The sequence below is a fragment of the Lissotriton helveticus genome, chromosome 5_1, assembly GCF_964261635.1.
Source record: "Lissotriton helveticus chromosome 5_1, aLisHel1.1, whole genome shotgun sequence".
NCBI classification, from domain to species: Eukaryota; Metazoa; Chordata; class Amphibia; order Caudata; family Salamandridae; genus Lissotriton; species Lissotriton helveticus.
Genome location: NC_136065.1, coordinates 1,425,582,768 through 1,425,600,129, shown reverse-complemented (window position 1 = coordinate 1,425,600,129; position 17,362 = coordinate 1,425,582,768). Strand labels below are relative to the sequence as shown.

The 17,362-nt window shown below is 47.5% G+C and overlaps 1 protein-coding gene across 3 annotated transcripts in view; it reads left to right on the top strand.

Moving 5' to 3' along the window:
• MAGI3 (membrane associated guanylate kinase, WW and PDZ domain containing 3) overlaps positions 1-17,362 on the top strand; it is a 1,411,302-nt gene that overhangs the window by 1,239,451 nt on the left and 154,489 nt on the right. For all 3 annotated transcript variants that reach the window (XM_078644434.1, XM_078644433.1, XM_078644435.1), the window contains one exon: positions 12,974-13,159. In XM_078644434.1, the coding sequence (XP_078500560.1) occupies positions 12,974-13,159 (186 nt within the window). The remainder of the gene's footprint in view (positions 1-12,973; positions 13,160-17,362) is intronic.

Genomic DNA, 17,362 nt, shown 5'->3' with positions numbered 1-17,362 from the left:
CGAACTATTGGTGCGCTACGATCTTTTATAAAGTCCTTGAAAACTGCTTCCCACTTTTCTACTCTTTGCTGCTTTGTGTGGAAGAGTTGTGATGTGGTAGAATGGGACATGTTGGCATTGACCTCCCTGGCACCAAAACAGTAGCTGCCCCTAATCTCCACAATTTCTGGCTCTGTTATGTGCATTTGTAAAGCACACTATCACTCGCAAGGATTTCCAGGCACTGAGTAGGTGTGCGCCAAGCTGTACCTATGGCAGGTTGGTTAATTGAAAAGCGAGGTCTTCAACTTCTTGCAGAATTCACAAAGATAGGAGGCTCTCATGTGGAGAGGGAGGTTATTCCACGCTTTAGGTGTGATGTAAGAACGCGCTTGTCCTCCTGATCTGGTTGTGTGTGTGCATGGTATGCTGGCGAGTAGGATCCTATGGAGCGTGGGTGTCAAGATTGTTATTGTTTGGGGAGATTGAATTGAGCGCTTTTGTGTACTGGAAGTGTTGTTTGGTTTCTACTAATCTGTAGGACCCGCACGTTTGTGGACGACATAAACGTTAGGATTGTGCCAGACTAATTCCGTGCATCCCTGCAGGATATCTTGTCCCATAAAGCAGCTGTTTCACAGTGCCACTAAACCCCCCTCCCCCCAACCTATACAGGGAGTGAACAGTTATCGCAACCACTGATCATGACAACCCTGTTCCCTCAGGAACCATGGTGATAGACCTAGAACATTTCACTCATACACTCGTGCTTTCTTTTGTTTAGAGAAATTTACAAAGGATGCACAAAGGGACGTTTTCAATGTTTATTGCACCAACGTGATTCTTGTATAGAATATATGTGCAGCAATGATAATAGACAGAAGCAGATGAAAGTTCTAAGAAGTATCAGGACAGTAAACAATACAAAAAGTTCCTCCATCCTGCTGAAACGTATATATGCAAGCATATAAAATAATATAACAATCTGGTGTACTCGTACTATGCAGACCCTAACCTACGTGTCTAGGATGTATGTGTATGTTCTGCCAAGAATTCCCTTACTGGATGATCCAAACACAAATTGTCACAAAGGCAAATGTGTGTCAAAAGTTGATGTGATAAGTAAAGGCAATCTTAACCCCTTGAGTGCTCGTGACGGAACCACTCCGTCACGAGCCACGGATGCGCTGTGCTGGTGACGGAGTGGTTCTGTCACGGCGCGGCTGCCCCACCTACAGGGCGTCAATTCTGCGCCTGCGCGGCCGTTTTATTGAGTGGGCGGGGCCGTGACGGAACCACTCCGTCCCAAGAAACAGCGCGCCCGTGGCTCGGGACGGAGTAGTTCCGTCACTAGCATGGCGGCGCCGCGCGGACCCCCCTAACCCCCAGCGCCGCGGCAGAATTACCGCCACGGCCAAGGGGTTAAAACACATCACTACATTAGGCGATAACATTTGCACACATTATCGTTCGTGTTCAGTAAAACCTTATTTTGGCGCACATGTAATGGTCATTTCAATTGAAAATGTGTTGTTTGCAATGGCAGTGCGCTACCACACCATATACTCCACACTATGCATCTCAACTCCACACAACGCCCTTCCACTCTATGCCATGCCATTGTACGACACTCCACTCTACGACATACCACTCCACGCCCCTCCACTCTCCGCCACTCCACCCCAATCTACGCCACTCACTCCACGGCACAACACTCCCCTCACCCCACTGTACCCCTCTCCATTCTAATCTATTTCACTCCAATGTATACAAACCTACCCCACCCCAAATCGCTACAGTCTACCCTATACCACTCCAATCCACCTCAATTTACCCACCCCACCCTCCTCACCTCACCCCAATCTACTCCAACCACTCCACCCCTCTTCAATCTACTCCACTCTTCTTCAATCTACCCCACCCCTCTTCAATCTACCCCACCCTGCTTCAATCTACCCCACCCTGCTTCAATCTTCCCCACTCTAACCCAATCTACCCCACTCCAATCTAGCCAAATACACCCCACTTCTATCCAATCTACCCCACTCCACTACAATCTACCCCCACACCACCCCAATGTACTCCACTCTACCCCACTCCACTCAGTTTAACCCATTCAACCCTACCCCAATCTACCCCACTCCAGTCAAATTTACCCCACCCATTCCAATTTACCCCACTCCAAACTCCACTGCAATCTATTCATCTCCTCGTCACTCTAATGTACCTCACTCCACCACAATCTACCCCACACCAATCTATCACAATCTAGAATCTCCACTCCAATCTACTATACTCCAGTCTACCCCACTCCACTCTACCCAAATCTACCCAACTCCACTTCCCTATCCCACACCTCTAGATCTTCCCCACTCCATCCCAATCAAATCTCCCCCATCCCAATCTACTCTACCCCATTCTGCTCCTCCCCCCAATCCGGCCACCCCAATCTACCCCTATGGACTCCAATCTACCCAATCTACTCCACTCCAATCTACCCCACTCAGCCTTAATCTATCTGACTCCCCTCCAATCAACCCCACTCCCCAATCTACCCCACACCACCCCAATCTACCACTCTCCACATTAACCCAATATACCCCCACTCCATTCACCCTTCTATAATCCACCCAATCTAACCCACTTTAGTCTACCCCAGTCCACTCCATTCTACCAGATTCTACTCAAGTGTATCCCACTCCACTCTAATCTACCCCACTCCACTCTTCCCCAATCTACCCCACTCCAATATACCCCAATATATCCCACTCCTATCTAGCCTATTACTATCTACCCCACTCTAATTACTCCAATTCAACCTACCCCACTCCAATATACCATTCTAATTTACCCAACTCCCCCACTCCAATCTACTCCAATCCACCCCCACTCCACTCTTTCCCAATCTACCCCATTACACCCTACCCCAATCCACCCCACTACAATCTACCCCACTCCACGCCACTAAGTTTTAGCCATGCTGACCAGCAGCCACACTGGTGTACATAATGGCTAAGACACATTTCCAAAGCCAATAGCTCTCGCATAGGTGAGACCTATTGGCTTTGCCAATGGATGTATGTATTGTCGGCATGAACGAAGCTCTGCCTAGTGCACCACAGCCCATCACAGTGCAGTGCATGGCACAGATAGGGAATGGTGCTGTGGCTCGTTTTTGCCACCATTGAGAGGGGCAGGAGAGGTATGACTGCTTTGCCAGCTCAGAGTCACAAACCAGCCCGGCTTCTGCCGCAGTGCATGTCATTCCATAGTATACAAGTATTTGCAATGCAATAGGTCTTGCATTTGTGAGAGTTAGAGCTATTGGTATTATAAATAACAATTTATCTTATCTATGTGTTTTGGTTTATAGTGGATGTATGTTGTTTGGAGTGAAAATATGTGGTTTGAATTGGAATTGTTATTTGTGGAATAGTGTGGTGTGGATTTGTGTAGTGTATTTATGTGACATGGTGAATAGAAAGGGGTGAGAGTTGCAGAGAATAGATTGAAAGGAAGATAGGGCTTGCCAGTGTGTGCACGAAATGGTGAATTAACTCTAGATAGAGGAGCAGAAAGAGTGTGTGAGAAAGAAAGAAAGAAAGAAGGGTAGAGTAGGCCATAGATGCATAGCGAGTGTACGCAGAAAAGAACCTAAGAAGCGTAGGAGGGCGTTTGAAGTAAGGAAACGTTCAACAGGCACAGGAAAAAGAACTGTGCTTGAAGATTTGAAGTGAACTAATGTGAGAGTGGCGGAAAGAGTGCATATGAGAGAGAGAGATGGACAAGAAGAAGGGGCACTCAGAGGGTGGGGGGAGATGAGAGGTGGACTTTTGCACAGCGCGAGGTGATACAGGAAGGTAGCATGTGTGCGCAGGTAGTATAGAGGAGCTAGGGAGTGTGAGGGAGCGATCAGGAGTTTGAGTTATGAGAGGATAGAATCTCCTATTGAAAATCTGATTTTAAAGGTGACGGAAACAAATTTGGGAGCCCTGCAATAACCTTCAAACAGTTTGGCTGGTTTTACACCAAATTTGGTAAACTTTAGGATATCTTCCTATACATTGTTCCTGTAAATCTGTCAAAAGACAGATCAGAAGGTTGGACAGATCTGCTAAATCAGCACCAGTTTCCCTGCGACCTTTAGGGTTGAAGATGTGGGCTTTATTTTTTATAACGGCCTCAAATTGTTTTCTTATTTTCCCTTTCGGATGCAATATCTCGCTGGTTTTAGTGTAACTTTGAGACGTCACTTCTGCAAATACGCTATGGAACATCCGTGTATTTATTTGCAAGAACGAACAAATCAATAGAAAGTTATTACCTCAAGTTCTGGCAGAGTTCTACTTTTTACACTTAATTTGTCTTCGTCATTGGGATATCTATACAGATAGCCTTCAGAACTGTTGAATCTGCCCTTGTGTTTTTTTATTAATTTCAGCCGGTCGGTTGCTAGTTGTTCATAGTGACGGAATCAGCACGCTTATAATGCTGATTCAATCGCTTAACCTTCCTTTACAACTGTAAAAACTTGAATCTCTTTTCACGTGAAGGTGTTGAATCCGGAATAACAGTATTGATCAATAAAGCTCACTGTTCTGTGGACATTCCTAGTAGGTACAGAAAAGAAAGAGGTAGGCTGTGCTAAATAGGTGTACAAATAGGCAAAAACTCGTTAAAACTGAGACAATACATGTTTATTTAATGAGAAGAGGGGACGGAGCGATGGGTTAATTCAAAATTCAAAGTCACTGGCTTCTAACTACCAAGGTAACTCGGTGAGCTAAGCACTCACTGCTGATATCTGGTGTAATCTGCAACTCAAAAGAGAAACGGCTGACAATGTTTTTCACACCTTTCCAATGTCAACGAACTGAGAACCGTTAAATTGTGAAAACGAAAATCATTTTTTTATTGCTGAAAGCTGGCCTCCATCTCTTCCGCCCCTCCCTAGGAGCTGGGTAGATGATTCAGGGGCGGCGGGAGGAGGCGATCTGACCAGTGAATAAATACAAACTCCACACACCTCTCAATTAAAGCGCTTTCTTACCAAGGGCCATATTCAGGGCTAATGAAACTATACAACACTGGGGCGGCATCGTTTTCAGCATAATTATGGTTTTGCCACACAATTCATCATCTGCTGCGTAATCTGCACTTTTCAACAGAAACATTGTTTATTGCTCAGACGGATCAAAAGTTAATATACACTCTGTGACATATCGCCGAGCAGTGAAAGGCACTTCGCAAAGGTTGACTGGTCCCTTTCTGTGGGCCATTTCTGTATTTGGGTGGGAAAGTGGTACCAATGAGGTGACAACTTTGCCTAGATACTGTTAACATGTTTAAAAATTACAAGATAATAACACTAATTGTGCTGCATCATGCTGCATAATTTGCCTTCCCTTGCCATATAATTTAGTTTACCATGCCGCATTATTTGGTAGCCCCTCTCCACATAATGCCAGTGTCCCTGGCTATCATGTACTTATCCTGCACTCCTAAGCAGAGGAGGATTTGTGGGCGCATAGCGGCAATATGTTTGAAGTGAGTGACGTCAGAAGCAAAAGCTCTAACAGAAGCAGTGTACGTTGAAGACATTTTTAACTTCCTCTTGTTTTTGCTTCTGTTTTAGACCTCTGCATGGGTTCTGTAACATCATGGCCCAAAATCCTGTTACGACAATTTGGTAGGAAAATGTGCCTTATGATTTGTACACAATGTATTAATCATACACTTCACTGCCAACAGTGCCTTTTCTGGCATTCATCCTTCTGAGGTCGATTACACCTCAGTTTCATTGATAAAATAGGCAGTGTGGTCTTTTTTTTGTTTTTAAATCTTTTTTATTAACAAAACCACAAAAGAAAACATCAGGTGACATGCCTTGCTTCACATTTGTCTAACATACTTTTCCGTACCACAGGATAACACATACAGAGTAACATTTGGGGTTCACGGGGACTCCTGCACTACCACTTCATCACGGACAACTGGAGGAGCACAAATATCACCACGATACCTATTCCAGGCTCCCCAAACCTTCCCCCACTTTGCGAGGCAGCCCGTAGCAACATAGACCGACCTCTCTCTGTACATGCACCAATCCAGGTCCTCCATCCACTTCTCGACCCGGGGCGGTTGACCAGCACCCCACAACAGGGCAATGTTATGCTTGGCAATCATACAAGCCAGGGTCGCCCACTGTCTCTCATTCACACTCAGGTCCGTGGGTTCCCAGACATTTAGAACACACCTTCAAGCCTCCATTGTCATCTCCACCCCAGCACTTCTCGCATCTTACCATGAATTTTACGCCAATAATCCTGTATTGCTGCACAGTGCCACAAAATATGCATGAAGGTTCCAAGCTCCCCGCACCCCCTCCGACACTCCCCCCCCCCCCCGACCCATGTGCACCAACTGGTGCCCCGTGCCCCGTGACATATGACCTATGTAGGATCTTTAACTGGACTAATCGGAGTCTCATCTGAATAGCCACTATCCTCGGAGAGGAGACTGCCTCCCTCCAGTCCTCATCATCTAATTCCACGCCATTGGCGCCCCATTGTGCCCTAATAGTTACCAGCGGGTCCTCCATGTTGTTGATACGTTTTTTATATATTAATGAAATGGTCTTTTCCGGGAGATGACCGTCTAGCACTCGATCCTCTAGAGGGGAGGCTTCTGGGAGTATAGTTCCTCTGGGAATATGAGTAAGCAGGGCATGTCGGATTTGGAGGTAGCGATAATGCTCACTCTCCCGCAGATGGTACTTGTCCTGGAGGGCACCGAATGTGAGAATTGCGTCCTTTCCCCAGATATCTCTAATCTGCGTGATCCCGATGAGATCCCATTTATCAAATCCCTTTGTTTTCCACAGACTACCCAGCTTCTCCGAGTTCCACAGTCGGGAGGCAAGTGTGAGCTTTCCATCCCATTTAAGATGTAGATTAGCTGCATGCCACACACACTGCATGCGCCGATGGTCCAACGCGGGGAAATCAGCCAGCCCTGGTATATAACGCCCTAGTGAAGTCGCCCCCCAGTACCGGTCCACGGTCACGGTCCATAGCATACCTGGAGTCTCCGGGAGACCCATAGATAGCGTGGTTCACCGCCGCTAGCTGGGAAGCCCATTAGTACTTGCGCAGATCTGGCAAGCCAATTCCACCATCATACTAGGGGAGAGAGAGTTTAGAGAAGGCGATGCGCGGCTTGCCCTCCCAAAGAAGCTGTAGTTGAAGGGCCTCTATCTCCTTAAAATAGGACGACGGCACGGGGTCCATTGCATTCTGAAGCACATACAGGAATCGGGGGAGGGCCATCATCTTGAAGAGCACCGTCCTGCCCAAAAGAGAGAGCGGTAACGCTTTCCATCTTGCCACATCCCTCCTAAACCGGCTCAGTGGGGGGTCTAAGTTGTTTGCATATCGCAACCGTGGGTCCAGAGTAGCATAGATGCCGAGGTATCGGAACCCCACCGGCTCAATCTGTATCGGGCAGGAACCCGGGAGCACCGGGGTATCTCCCCTAAGGACAAAGAGCACTGACTTCGACCAGTTAATCTCAAAACCAGAATATTCCCCAAATATAGCAAGCACGTCAAGAAAATAGATCAGGGATTCCCTATGAGTGGTGAGGTATAGCAGGATGTCGTCAGCGTAAAGTTAAATTTTTTCCTCCCATTCCAGTGTCCAATGCAGCCCTCTGATCGACCGGTCCCATATAACCCACGCCGCCAACGTCTCAAGTGCCAGGGCAAACAAAAGTGGGGACAAGGGACACTCGTGCCCCTGCCCAGAGAAAAGTCAGCGGACCTCCGGTTATTCACCATGACCCTGGCGAGGGGGTCTGCGTACAAGAGACGGGCCCAGCTAATGAAAACTGGGCTGAAGCCCATCTTCCCCAAAACTGCAATTAAGTAGGGCCACTCGACCCTGTCAAAGGCCATGGTGGCATCCAGAGACACCAGCACCGCCGGCTCCTGAATCCGTGGGACTCCTCCCAATATCCTGTGCAGCCTCCGCAGTGCGGCATAAAGCCGGACTGATCTGGATGAACCAGGGTGGTAATGACTTTGGCCAGTCTCGTCGCCAGTAGTTTAGCCAGTATTTTAGGCTCCGCATTTAAAAGCTAAATGGGCCTGTAGGAGGAGCAGTGCAACCTAGGCTTCCCTGCTTTATGAATGACAACGATATTAGCTACCCGCTGATCGTAGGGGAGTCGACCCTCCTCTTTACTCTCTACAAACATTGCACGAAGAAACGGAGCCAGCCTGTTTGCGCTCAGTTTGTACAGTTCTACAGGGATACCGTTTGAACCAGTGGCCTTCACGGAATGCACTCCCCACTTCAACATTAGTGAGAGGGGAATCCAGGTATTTCTGGTCCTCCTCTGAAAGTATGGGCATATGAATATCGTGTATCCTCGACGCGTTTTCTGCCTCAGTGAATCCCCCCATAGAGGTATACACTTCACCATAATATTCTGAGAATGCATTAGCTATAAGTTGTGGGTCGATTACCTTTCCGTAGTCCCCTCTCTGCAATTCCAGCACCAGCCTTGATGCCCACTCTCCCCTCTCGAGCCACGCTATCAGTTTACCTACTCTATCTCTGTGTTCGTATATCTTGCTCTGAACATCCGCGGGCTGTGATTTGGCCCTATCTCTAGCTAGATTCCTGTACTCATTCTGAAGGAGCCTCAACCGGTGCACCCCCTCGGGGGTCACATCCCTAGATACCTCAGCCTCCATCCTGACTACCTCCGTTTCCACTTGGTCTACTTCTGCCCGACTTTTCCTTTTTTCCCCCGCAATTAAAGATAATGCCTCTCCTCGGATAACCGTCTTGTACGCCTCCCACAGGTTCAGAGTCGAGTCAACAGACCTCGCATTCTCGTGGAAGTACCTTTCTGTGCACGTGGCAATTTCTTGGCAGCGGGGTCCCTCAGGTGCCATGCATTTATGGGGCTATTCTTCCTACATCATGCTGATCAATCTCTATCCGGAGCCAAATCGGTGAGTGGTCAGAGATTCCCCTACCTAAGTGCCGAACCTCTCGGACCGTTGCTACCTGAGCCGCCGGCACCAGTACATAGTCTATTCTGGATAGGGCGTTGTGAGCAGCCGATGTGTGTGTGTGTGTGTGTGTGTGTGTGTAGTGTATCTCGCCTGGGTTTCTAAATCTCCAACCGTCAGTTAGCCTTGTTGTTTCTAAGAAATCAGGAAGCCACCTCTGGGGCGGCCTCAGAGTTCGAGCTGGGTGTCTTATCTACCTCACCATCGAGCACCGCGTTAAAATCCCCACCCATCACCAATACGCCCATGGGCAGAGTAAGGAAAATTGCACCCAGGTCTCAAAGTATCAGTTTGCAGGCCTGGTGGAACATAGACAGACACAAAGGTGACAGTCCTCCCCTCCCACAGCCCCGATATGCCGATATACCTGCCTCTATGGTCAGTCCACGTGGCCTGGATGGATAAGGGAAATGAGTTTTTCATTAGGATTCCTGTCCCCCTGGTTTCGGTGTTGAACCCAGAATGAGCCACCAGTTTGCATCCCCCCCTTATGCAGTGCCATGCAACGATTACCGACAAGATGCGTCTCCTGCAGCAGCACTACATCTGGGGAATGACGCCTAATCAGCTGGTTCAACATCCCCCTCTTGATTTTGTCCCCAAGACAATTCACATTCCAACTGAGTACATTTATCCCCAATCCCCTGCTAAGAGTAGATATTATGGTGGTACGGAAGCAATCCTATTATAGCTATGTCACCAGTTGCATTAAACTCGCATGAAACAAACCAAAAAAATCGCAAAATCAAAAAAAAACATCGCAGTCAACCCCCAAACCCCCTCCCTGCACCCCTGCCTATGGCCAATGCCCAACCCCAACTAGCAGTGTGCCTGTCGCCCAGCATCTCGACTACAAACTAAGCTACTAATTAACTAAAGGTAGAAAAGAGGAGTCAACCAGGACCCCGCCTCCCCCCCACACTCCCCCATCGAAACAACCGCACTATGTGTCCTTAACAATCCGTCACTCTGGGATCGATAAAAAACAAAGTACACGTGGGTCTAGCCGACTACCTGACAAATGTCAAAAGTCCCAAATAGTCTGTATTCGTCGTCATTCCTGCTCCTCCAGTCCGCCACCTCCATCACGATCTTGCTGTTCCGATCCACCTGGGGGACGATTTTCCAACCAGTCTGAGGCCACCTCTGGATTATCGAAGAACCAGACTCTACCCTCAGCCTCAACTCTCAACTGGGCGGGAAACATCATTGCATACTTCAGACCTCCATCTCTAAGCTTCTTCACTCCGAGAAAACGTTGACGCTGTTTCTGGACTGCTTGGGTGAAGTCCGGGAAAAAAGGAGATAGTAGAGTTTCCGAATTTAAGGGGGCCTCCCGACCAAGAGGCCTGCAGGATAGTGTGGCAGTGTGGTCTTTAAATGTACAGCTATCTTTTGCAGTTTCCTCCTTTTACTGTATAAGGGGTGTTATTGTTATCAGCCTGACATCCTTAAATTCATTCCCTCCCAGTAAAATTGGCTAACTGCAGTCAAAATGTTAATGGCTTTGTGAACGTTTTGCCAGTTCTGGGCATGTGGAGCCTGCTAAGTAAACGAGCACCATTAAGCTGCTGGGTAGATTGTGCTGATGGTGTAATACAAAAACCCAATGCTCTTCACAGCGCTATAAAGGTACTGCTGGAGACCGGAGGAGAGGAAGGGTTTCCGCTTTTCAGTTTGTTTATCGAAGGGGGAGGGGCCAGCCTCGGCTCGTGTTGGGCTCCAGGCTCCAAGAGGCAGGCACGCATCGCCCCTTTGGCTCAAAGGGCTTCAGCCACCCCCGTCGTGTGTGTCAGCCCGGGCTGAGACAGCTTTCGGGGCTGGCGACTGTCTTATTGCAGCCGCACCTGAGTACTTCACAGGTCTTTAAAAGACCATTTACTTGTTAACGACGTTTTGTTGTGTTTTCACCCCTTTTTAGAGCCCCTGGATCACCACTCTGCCTATTGCTGGAAGAATTAGTCACCTTCCTACCCCCTGAAATTTTTATTAGCCCCCTACCCTGAAATTTGGCTCTAGTTGCGCCTCTGCCAAGAGGACCTCAAGTTGAGACAGAGCCTTCAAGGGCTGGCCCACCTCTAATGCACAATCTGTGTATTTCTGCTGACTGACCGTGCTCAGTTTGAGAGGAGGCAGACGATAAAAGTGACTCACACTTCTCCTAAGGAGCACTGTCTGTTAGCTCTGTTCACCAAAGGTAGGACCATTATCAAACATAAACAAGAGCCACCTTCCGACTGCATGGCTGCTCCTCCTTCTGAAGTAGCTATAGGCAGGCCCCACTAGTGGAGTGGTGTGGCTCACTGGTTAGAGGCGGCAGACCCGGAAGCAGAGAACGGCCCGGGACCAGGGTTCAATTCCCGACGCGGCAGGGTCGTGGACCAGGGTCAGCGGACTCGACAATTCTCGCCTCGGTGCCTACTCTAACCAGGGATCTCACTCGGCAACTCTGGGCATTAAGCATGCCTCATCTCTACAACGGCCCCCCACAGATGCCGGGGATGCCTGGTTTCACCTTGGAGATACCCAGAAGGGACCATCTCACAGGGAAAGCCAGGACGGGTTCCCCAGCGGTCTCCAGTGCCGGGACGCTTACGGGCAGCCGTGCGCTTTACAAGTCCAACACATTTACTAGTGCCTTGTTCAAAACGGGTGACTTGAATCTTGTGTTGATTAATCTACCCTGCCGAAAGCCACAAGCATGCGCTTTGTAGCTAAATTTAAACGGCTAGGGGGAAGGGGTCGGTAAGGACGACAACCGTAAACATTTTAATGCACCAAGGTTTTTCAACTGCCGCTAGCAGGGTATTTTGAAATGTTGCATGTGCAGGGAATTGTAATACGTGCACGGCCGTGTGCTGTGAGTGACCTGGTATTCTGGTGGCTAATGATTCAGTATAAAAGAAATGCACTGCATCATTGATGTCCCGACGAGTTCCCCACAGTTGAGGAAAAAAAGTATCTTAAGAAAACATACAAGAAAGCCAGAAGTGTTGCGCTGCTTTAAAAGTAATATATAAAATGGGGTAAGTTCCGAAGAAAATAAAGTTGCGCAGACGCTATTGTAAAAGCGTGTCGCATTGCCAAATAAAAAAAATGCGTACATGAAAAGGTGCACGTTTGCCCTATTTGTAATAAAAATGTAAAAGCAGGTGCCATGCTGAAACCGTAGCGTCGTGCCCAGAGGCAAAGCGGGCACGTTTGCAGGAAAGTACGTCGTAGGTGGAATAGGGGGAAATCATTAAAGAAAATAGTGCTCACAGACTGTAGATAGAACAGACCTAGTAACCACACAAGTAAAAAGTCCAGTCCTCATGGGAGGTTACAGATGCAACACAAGTAAAACGTTCAGTCCTCATGGGAGGTTACAAATACAGACAAGGCGGTATTAAGGAGGGACTACTAAGCCTATTCTTTAATAAAAAGCAACGATTTCGAAAAGACAGTAACAGGAGCCAAATTGAAAGCTGGGCAGAATATGGGCGGAGCTTCAAGTCCATACCTCAATACAGCATGTCTTGAAGAGACGGCGCATGTGCTGCCCTAGCTCAACCTAAAAATGTGATTGGTTCTGCTTCAAGAAATATGCCATGAACTAGTAACTTGAAATAAATTGTTGAACTGAAAACTACTACAGCATGAAAATCTCGAGACTTTGCCAGACCATTCCAACACCTGAAACAAAGCTTGCCATCATTTGTTAAATTATCTCTGCAGGTTTCCTGTCCTTATGTAATGTTTTCTCCTGCTGTATCTTAACTTAGTCACATCAGATTGATCTCTTGTCGCGGTCATTGTGCAATGACCTCTTCTTTACTTCCACTCCTTACCTGTAAATATAATTACTAGCCTTTTGTGAATTTTGTATGTTGAATTCTCGGACGTCAAGTCTTGTGTTTTTGTGTTTTGCAGTGATACCCCATAAGATTGGCCGCGTCATTGAGGGGAGCCCCGCAGACCGCTGCGGGAAGCTGAAGGTGGGGGATCGCATCTCGGCGGTGAACGAGCAGTCTATAATCGAGCTGTCCCATGACAGCATCGTGCAGCTGATCAAGGACGCCGGCAACAACGTCACTCTCACCGTCATCGCAGAGGAAGGTAAGAAGCTTGCTCTACTTATGCTTATTTCATCAGGTAGATCTCTCTTTCATATACAATTGTTTGATCTAAGCAATTCTCATTTTATCTTACTCATTTCCTCTTAAAAAATGATTTAGACGGTGAAAGTGTCGTTCTAACATTGTGGTGCCTTCTACAGTTATCCATTGTTATGTGTAACACAGAATATAACCTTCATTACGTTGGGCATACCTGCAGTGGCGGCTGGAGACATTTGAAAGTGGTGTGGCGCAAAGGTTGCAGCTGAGTGCACTGTGGCGAGCGGGCATAGTGCACGAGCCCGACTGTCATAAGAGGGGATCGGGGTGGTTCTCCCCCGAGAAATGTTTGAAAAAAGAGCAGCCAAATGGTGCCTTTTCAAGCAAATTTGAGAAAGCAAGATGGTTAATAAAGCAATTGTGGAAGTGTAGCTTTGACATCAATAAAGAGATATTTCATACGATAATAATGTAGCTAGCTGCTTATCAATATAACCACAGAACTTCATAACAGACTTCTTGATATCAATGCTGAGTACCTCAGCGATGTCTGTAAACATCATTTTAGGTGAAAAGGGCTCCTTTGGATTCGTTTTGGCAAATCAATGGTAGGTATTGTCAGAGGTGCTGCTGGGTACTATAGCTCACTACGATTTTTTTCTAAAAAATGAGCGGATTTACTGGTTTTGTAATGTGATCTATTGACCTTCACGCTTCACCCAGTACCTGCCCAAGCACTGCCCTATCCTAGGAATGTGCGCAGAGCAGTGGTAATGTGCAGAGTGTTTATATGCCTGCTGCAAAGAACGTGTACCAGGCAGATCACAAAAGTGCATAGAATGTAGATAATTCAATGGGTCAGTTACTGCTTTTGTCAGAGAGATGCTTTTGTTACTTGCAGTTTAAAAGTCACATGCCTAACAAAGCATAGAGAGCTATTTACTATCATTAAAAAGCTGCATAAAAACTGTAAGGTATAGGTTAGAGCGTTATGATTTTGCTCTCCAGTCATCATCATAATGTTGCTAAAAAGGGTTTATTTGGGTATAAATCCGTATTAGTGAAGTCAACACACAGAGAGTGCTAGGTTTTAAATTATGAGTTTGTGCTGTTCCAGACCAAACAGTCAGCCTTTAAATATACTGCTTAGTGTCTACAAGTATGGCTGACATGTGACGCCTGCTGCACCATGGAGTCCTTTTTGTCGTATGTAACATTTCCTATGAACTACGAAACTCACTGTAGTGCACACTTTAGCGACAAGCATTGAGACAAGTAAGTCCCAGGGGGAGTGGATTCGCATGAAAATGAATGCATGTAAGAAATGGATGCATCAGCCTATGTTCTGATATTTAAATCAATGGCTTGAATTTTATTGCTTGCGTTTTGAAGCGGCTGCTTTTAGCAAACCAGTGTGTTTATTACTTCCAAATGCAAGCAGTAAACTTCAAGCCACTTTGCATGCAATAAGCCATTTGCCAAAGGCTTGAATTTTACTGCTGCAAAGCTAGCAAAAGCGTGCCTTGGAGACCACGCCATTGCATCGCATCTCAGCCGAGCCAATTTTGCTCAGCACACATGCATTGCACACACAGAAAGTGTCCAGGAACTTTCCGCCTTACTTTAAGAAATTTTAATACAGCAGGAGCAGCTTAGCAAAGCCTCCTCTGTGTGCATTGCGCTTGTTGCTGGCGGTACCCCACCGAGCCTAGGCTCAGCTTCCTCCCACCACATGTTGCCCTCAAGAGCTTACCTTTTCTCCAGAAAGTCCTGCTGCTCCTTTAGCCTGTCCCTCCTCAGCTTCACGTGGTTGTAATCACGCATTGGTCAGCTGGTCCCGATGTTCCCGCGTCTTTTTGAATCGCTGCTGGTACACGCCGCATCCTTGGGTCTCCCAGGACTTCAGAATGTTGAGCTCCACCAGGAGCTGCGCGTTGTGCTGCTCCAGGCTGCACAGCTTGTCTATGAACGTGGCAAAGCGCTAGATGAGCTTCTGCAGCTCGGCCTTCTCACTGGAGCAGCGGTTCCAGAACTTCCATTTATCCTCCTGTGAGCTGGAAAATCTCAGTTCGTGGTAGGACGGCAGCAATAGCTCTGAGCTGCGGGTAGACTAGTTGCGTTGGCGGATATGCAGGATGACTCGACCTCCCAAGGTTTGTTCAGCATCTCAGCGGTCTCCTCAAATTCTGAGCGAGAGAAGCTAGACGTGGCCGTGCGGGTCTCTGTAGAACTCATGGTGCTCTCATGAACGGAGGAAGTAACCTCTTTCTCAGAGGGCACTGAACTGTGATGCAGGAATGAACTGAACGTCTGAAGAACAGACATAGTATGTAATAGTCAATCTTACAGCTCTTTTTGCTGATCAGGTAACCTTAAAGTGTACCATCCAAGAGCCACAAAGCTGTTGGCATGGAACACCCTTGCTCTTCAAATGAACAGCCTAGTGCACATGTACGGGCTGGTCGAAAAAATTGTCAGCGCTAAACTGAACATGCGCACTCTTGCTGTATGCTCGCCTCCGCCGACCACCTGACAATGTCATCACTTCACTTGCACAGCACGGAACTCCTGCTGCCCTGCCCCCCTTCTGAGCCGACTGCTTCTGGCGGGCGTGGTCCTGTGGCCGGCCGGCCCGCCTGGGAGAACGGGATTGAATATCTATGTAAATGTGAGTGACTGACGGCCAGCACGTAAATTATTAGTGGGGCAGCGCCTAAGCACCCCGCCACTGCATACCTGACAGGCCTCGTGTCGTCATGAAGCCACACTGACCTCTTTCTGGGACCTGTTCAGGTTCAAATAAACTAGGGTGATTAGAATTTTAAAGCCAATAACCAGGACATTTCACAAAAACAGAAGAAGGACTACAATTTGACTTCAAGTGAGTGCACAGATGACAGCGCTCCTAAGCACAGAATTGCAGTACAGGCAGTAAGAACATACATACAATACATTTTTTAAACCCAGTAAGCTTGCCAGTTAATTAAATTGCCTTCTTGAAAAAACTGCTCACTATCCCTGCTTTGTAAAACATAAAAATATAACCTCCCTCCGTTTTCAGATGACCCTCTCTAAAAACCAGGACAAGAGCTAATTTCCTGAAATCTACTGGGACAGTTGGTGAAAACTGGGACTGTCCTGGCAAATCCGGGACGCCTGGTCACCTTAAAGCAGACTCTCGTTGATAAAGGCAGCTTTCAGATGGCCCCTAGGCTTCAGGATACCCGACTTCGAGAAGTAGCCCTGTTAGGAGTCGGCTAGTCAAGGCGTCGTACTGTGGCATGATATGATTGCAGGTGTGTGGAATAATTGTGCTCATCAAGGCAAGGCTTGGTTAGCCCTATTTTGCAGCACATTCTGTACCATTCTCGTATTTATCTCGGAGTACACTTCATGAATAACCGTGGCAACTGCACCGCTTGCCGCACTGGATCTGTGCCGTTGACTTCAACGCTTAAGCATATCTAGAAAGTGCAAATACCGTAAAGGCCCTGCTGTTTTCTAAAACGATTCAAAAGGGGGTGGTGATGGACAGAGTATCTGAATTAAGCAGAACACTTCTACCCAGTCAAAAGATCAGGGCTTGATCCATCACCGTTTTTTAGCTCACTGCACCATCCCAGTTCAGAACCTGGCTACATGCAAATTAGTCTGACCCTGGCCCAGTGCATCATGGGAAAAGGGCAGACCAAACTACCAAGCCAATTCTTTACTGGAAAGGAAACAAGCTTCCGGGGACCGGTTTCTGGCATTACAGCCGTCTTCGGCCCGGCTTGCTTGAATCCTGATGGTGCAGTGAGCAAGGGACTCACATCTGAGCATACCCTTCCACACTTGTGGTGGCCAAAACGATTCAAAAGGGGGTGGTGATGGACAGAGTATCTGAATTAAGCAGAACACTCCTACCCAGTCAAAAGATCAGGGCTTGATCCATCACCGTTTTTTAGCTCACTGCACCATCCCAGTTCAGAACCTGGCTACATGCAAATTAGTCTGACCCTGGCCCAGTGCATCATGGGAAAAGGGCAGACCAAACTACCAAGCCAATTCTTTACTGGAAAGGAAAAAAGCTTCCGGGGACCGGTTTCTGGCATTACAGCCGTCTTCGGCCCGGCTTGCTTGAATCCTGATGGTGCAGTGAGCAAGGGACTCACATCTGAGCATACCCTTCCACACTTGTGGTGGCCAAAACGATTCAAAAGGG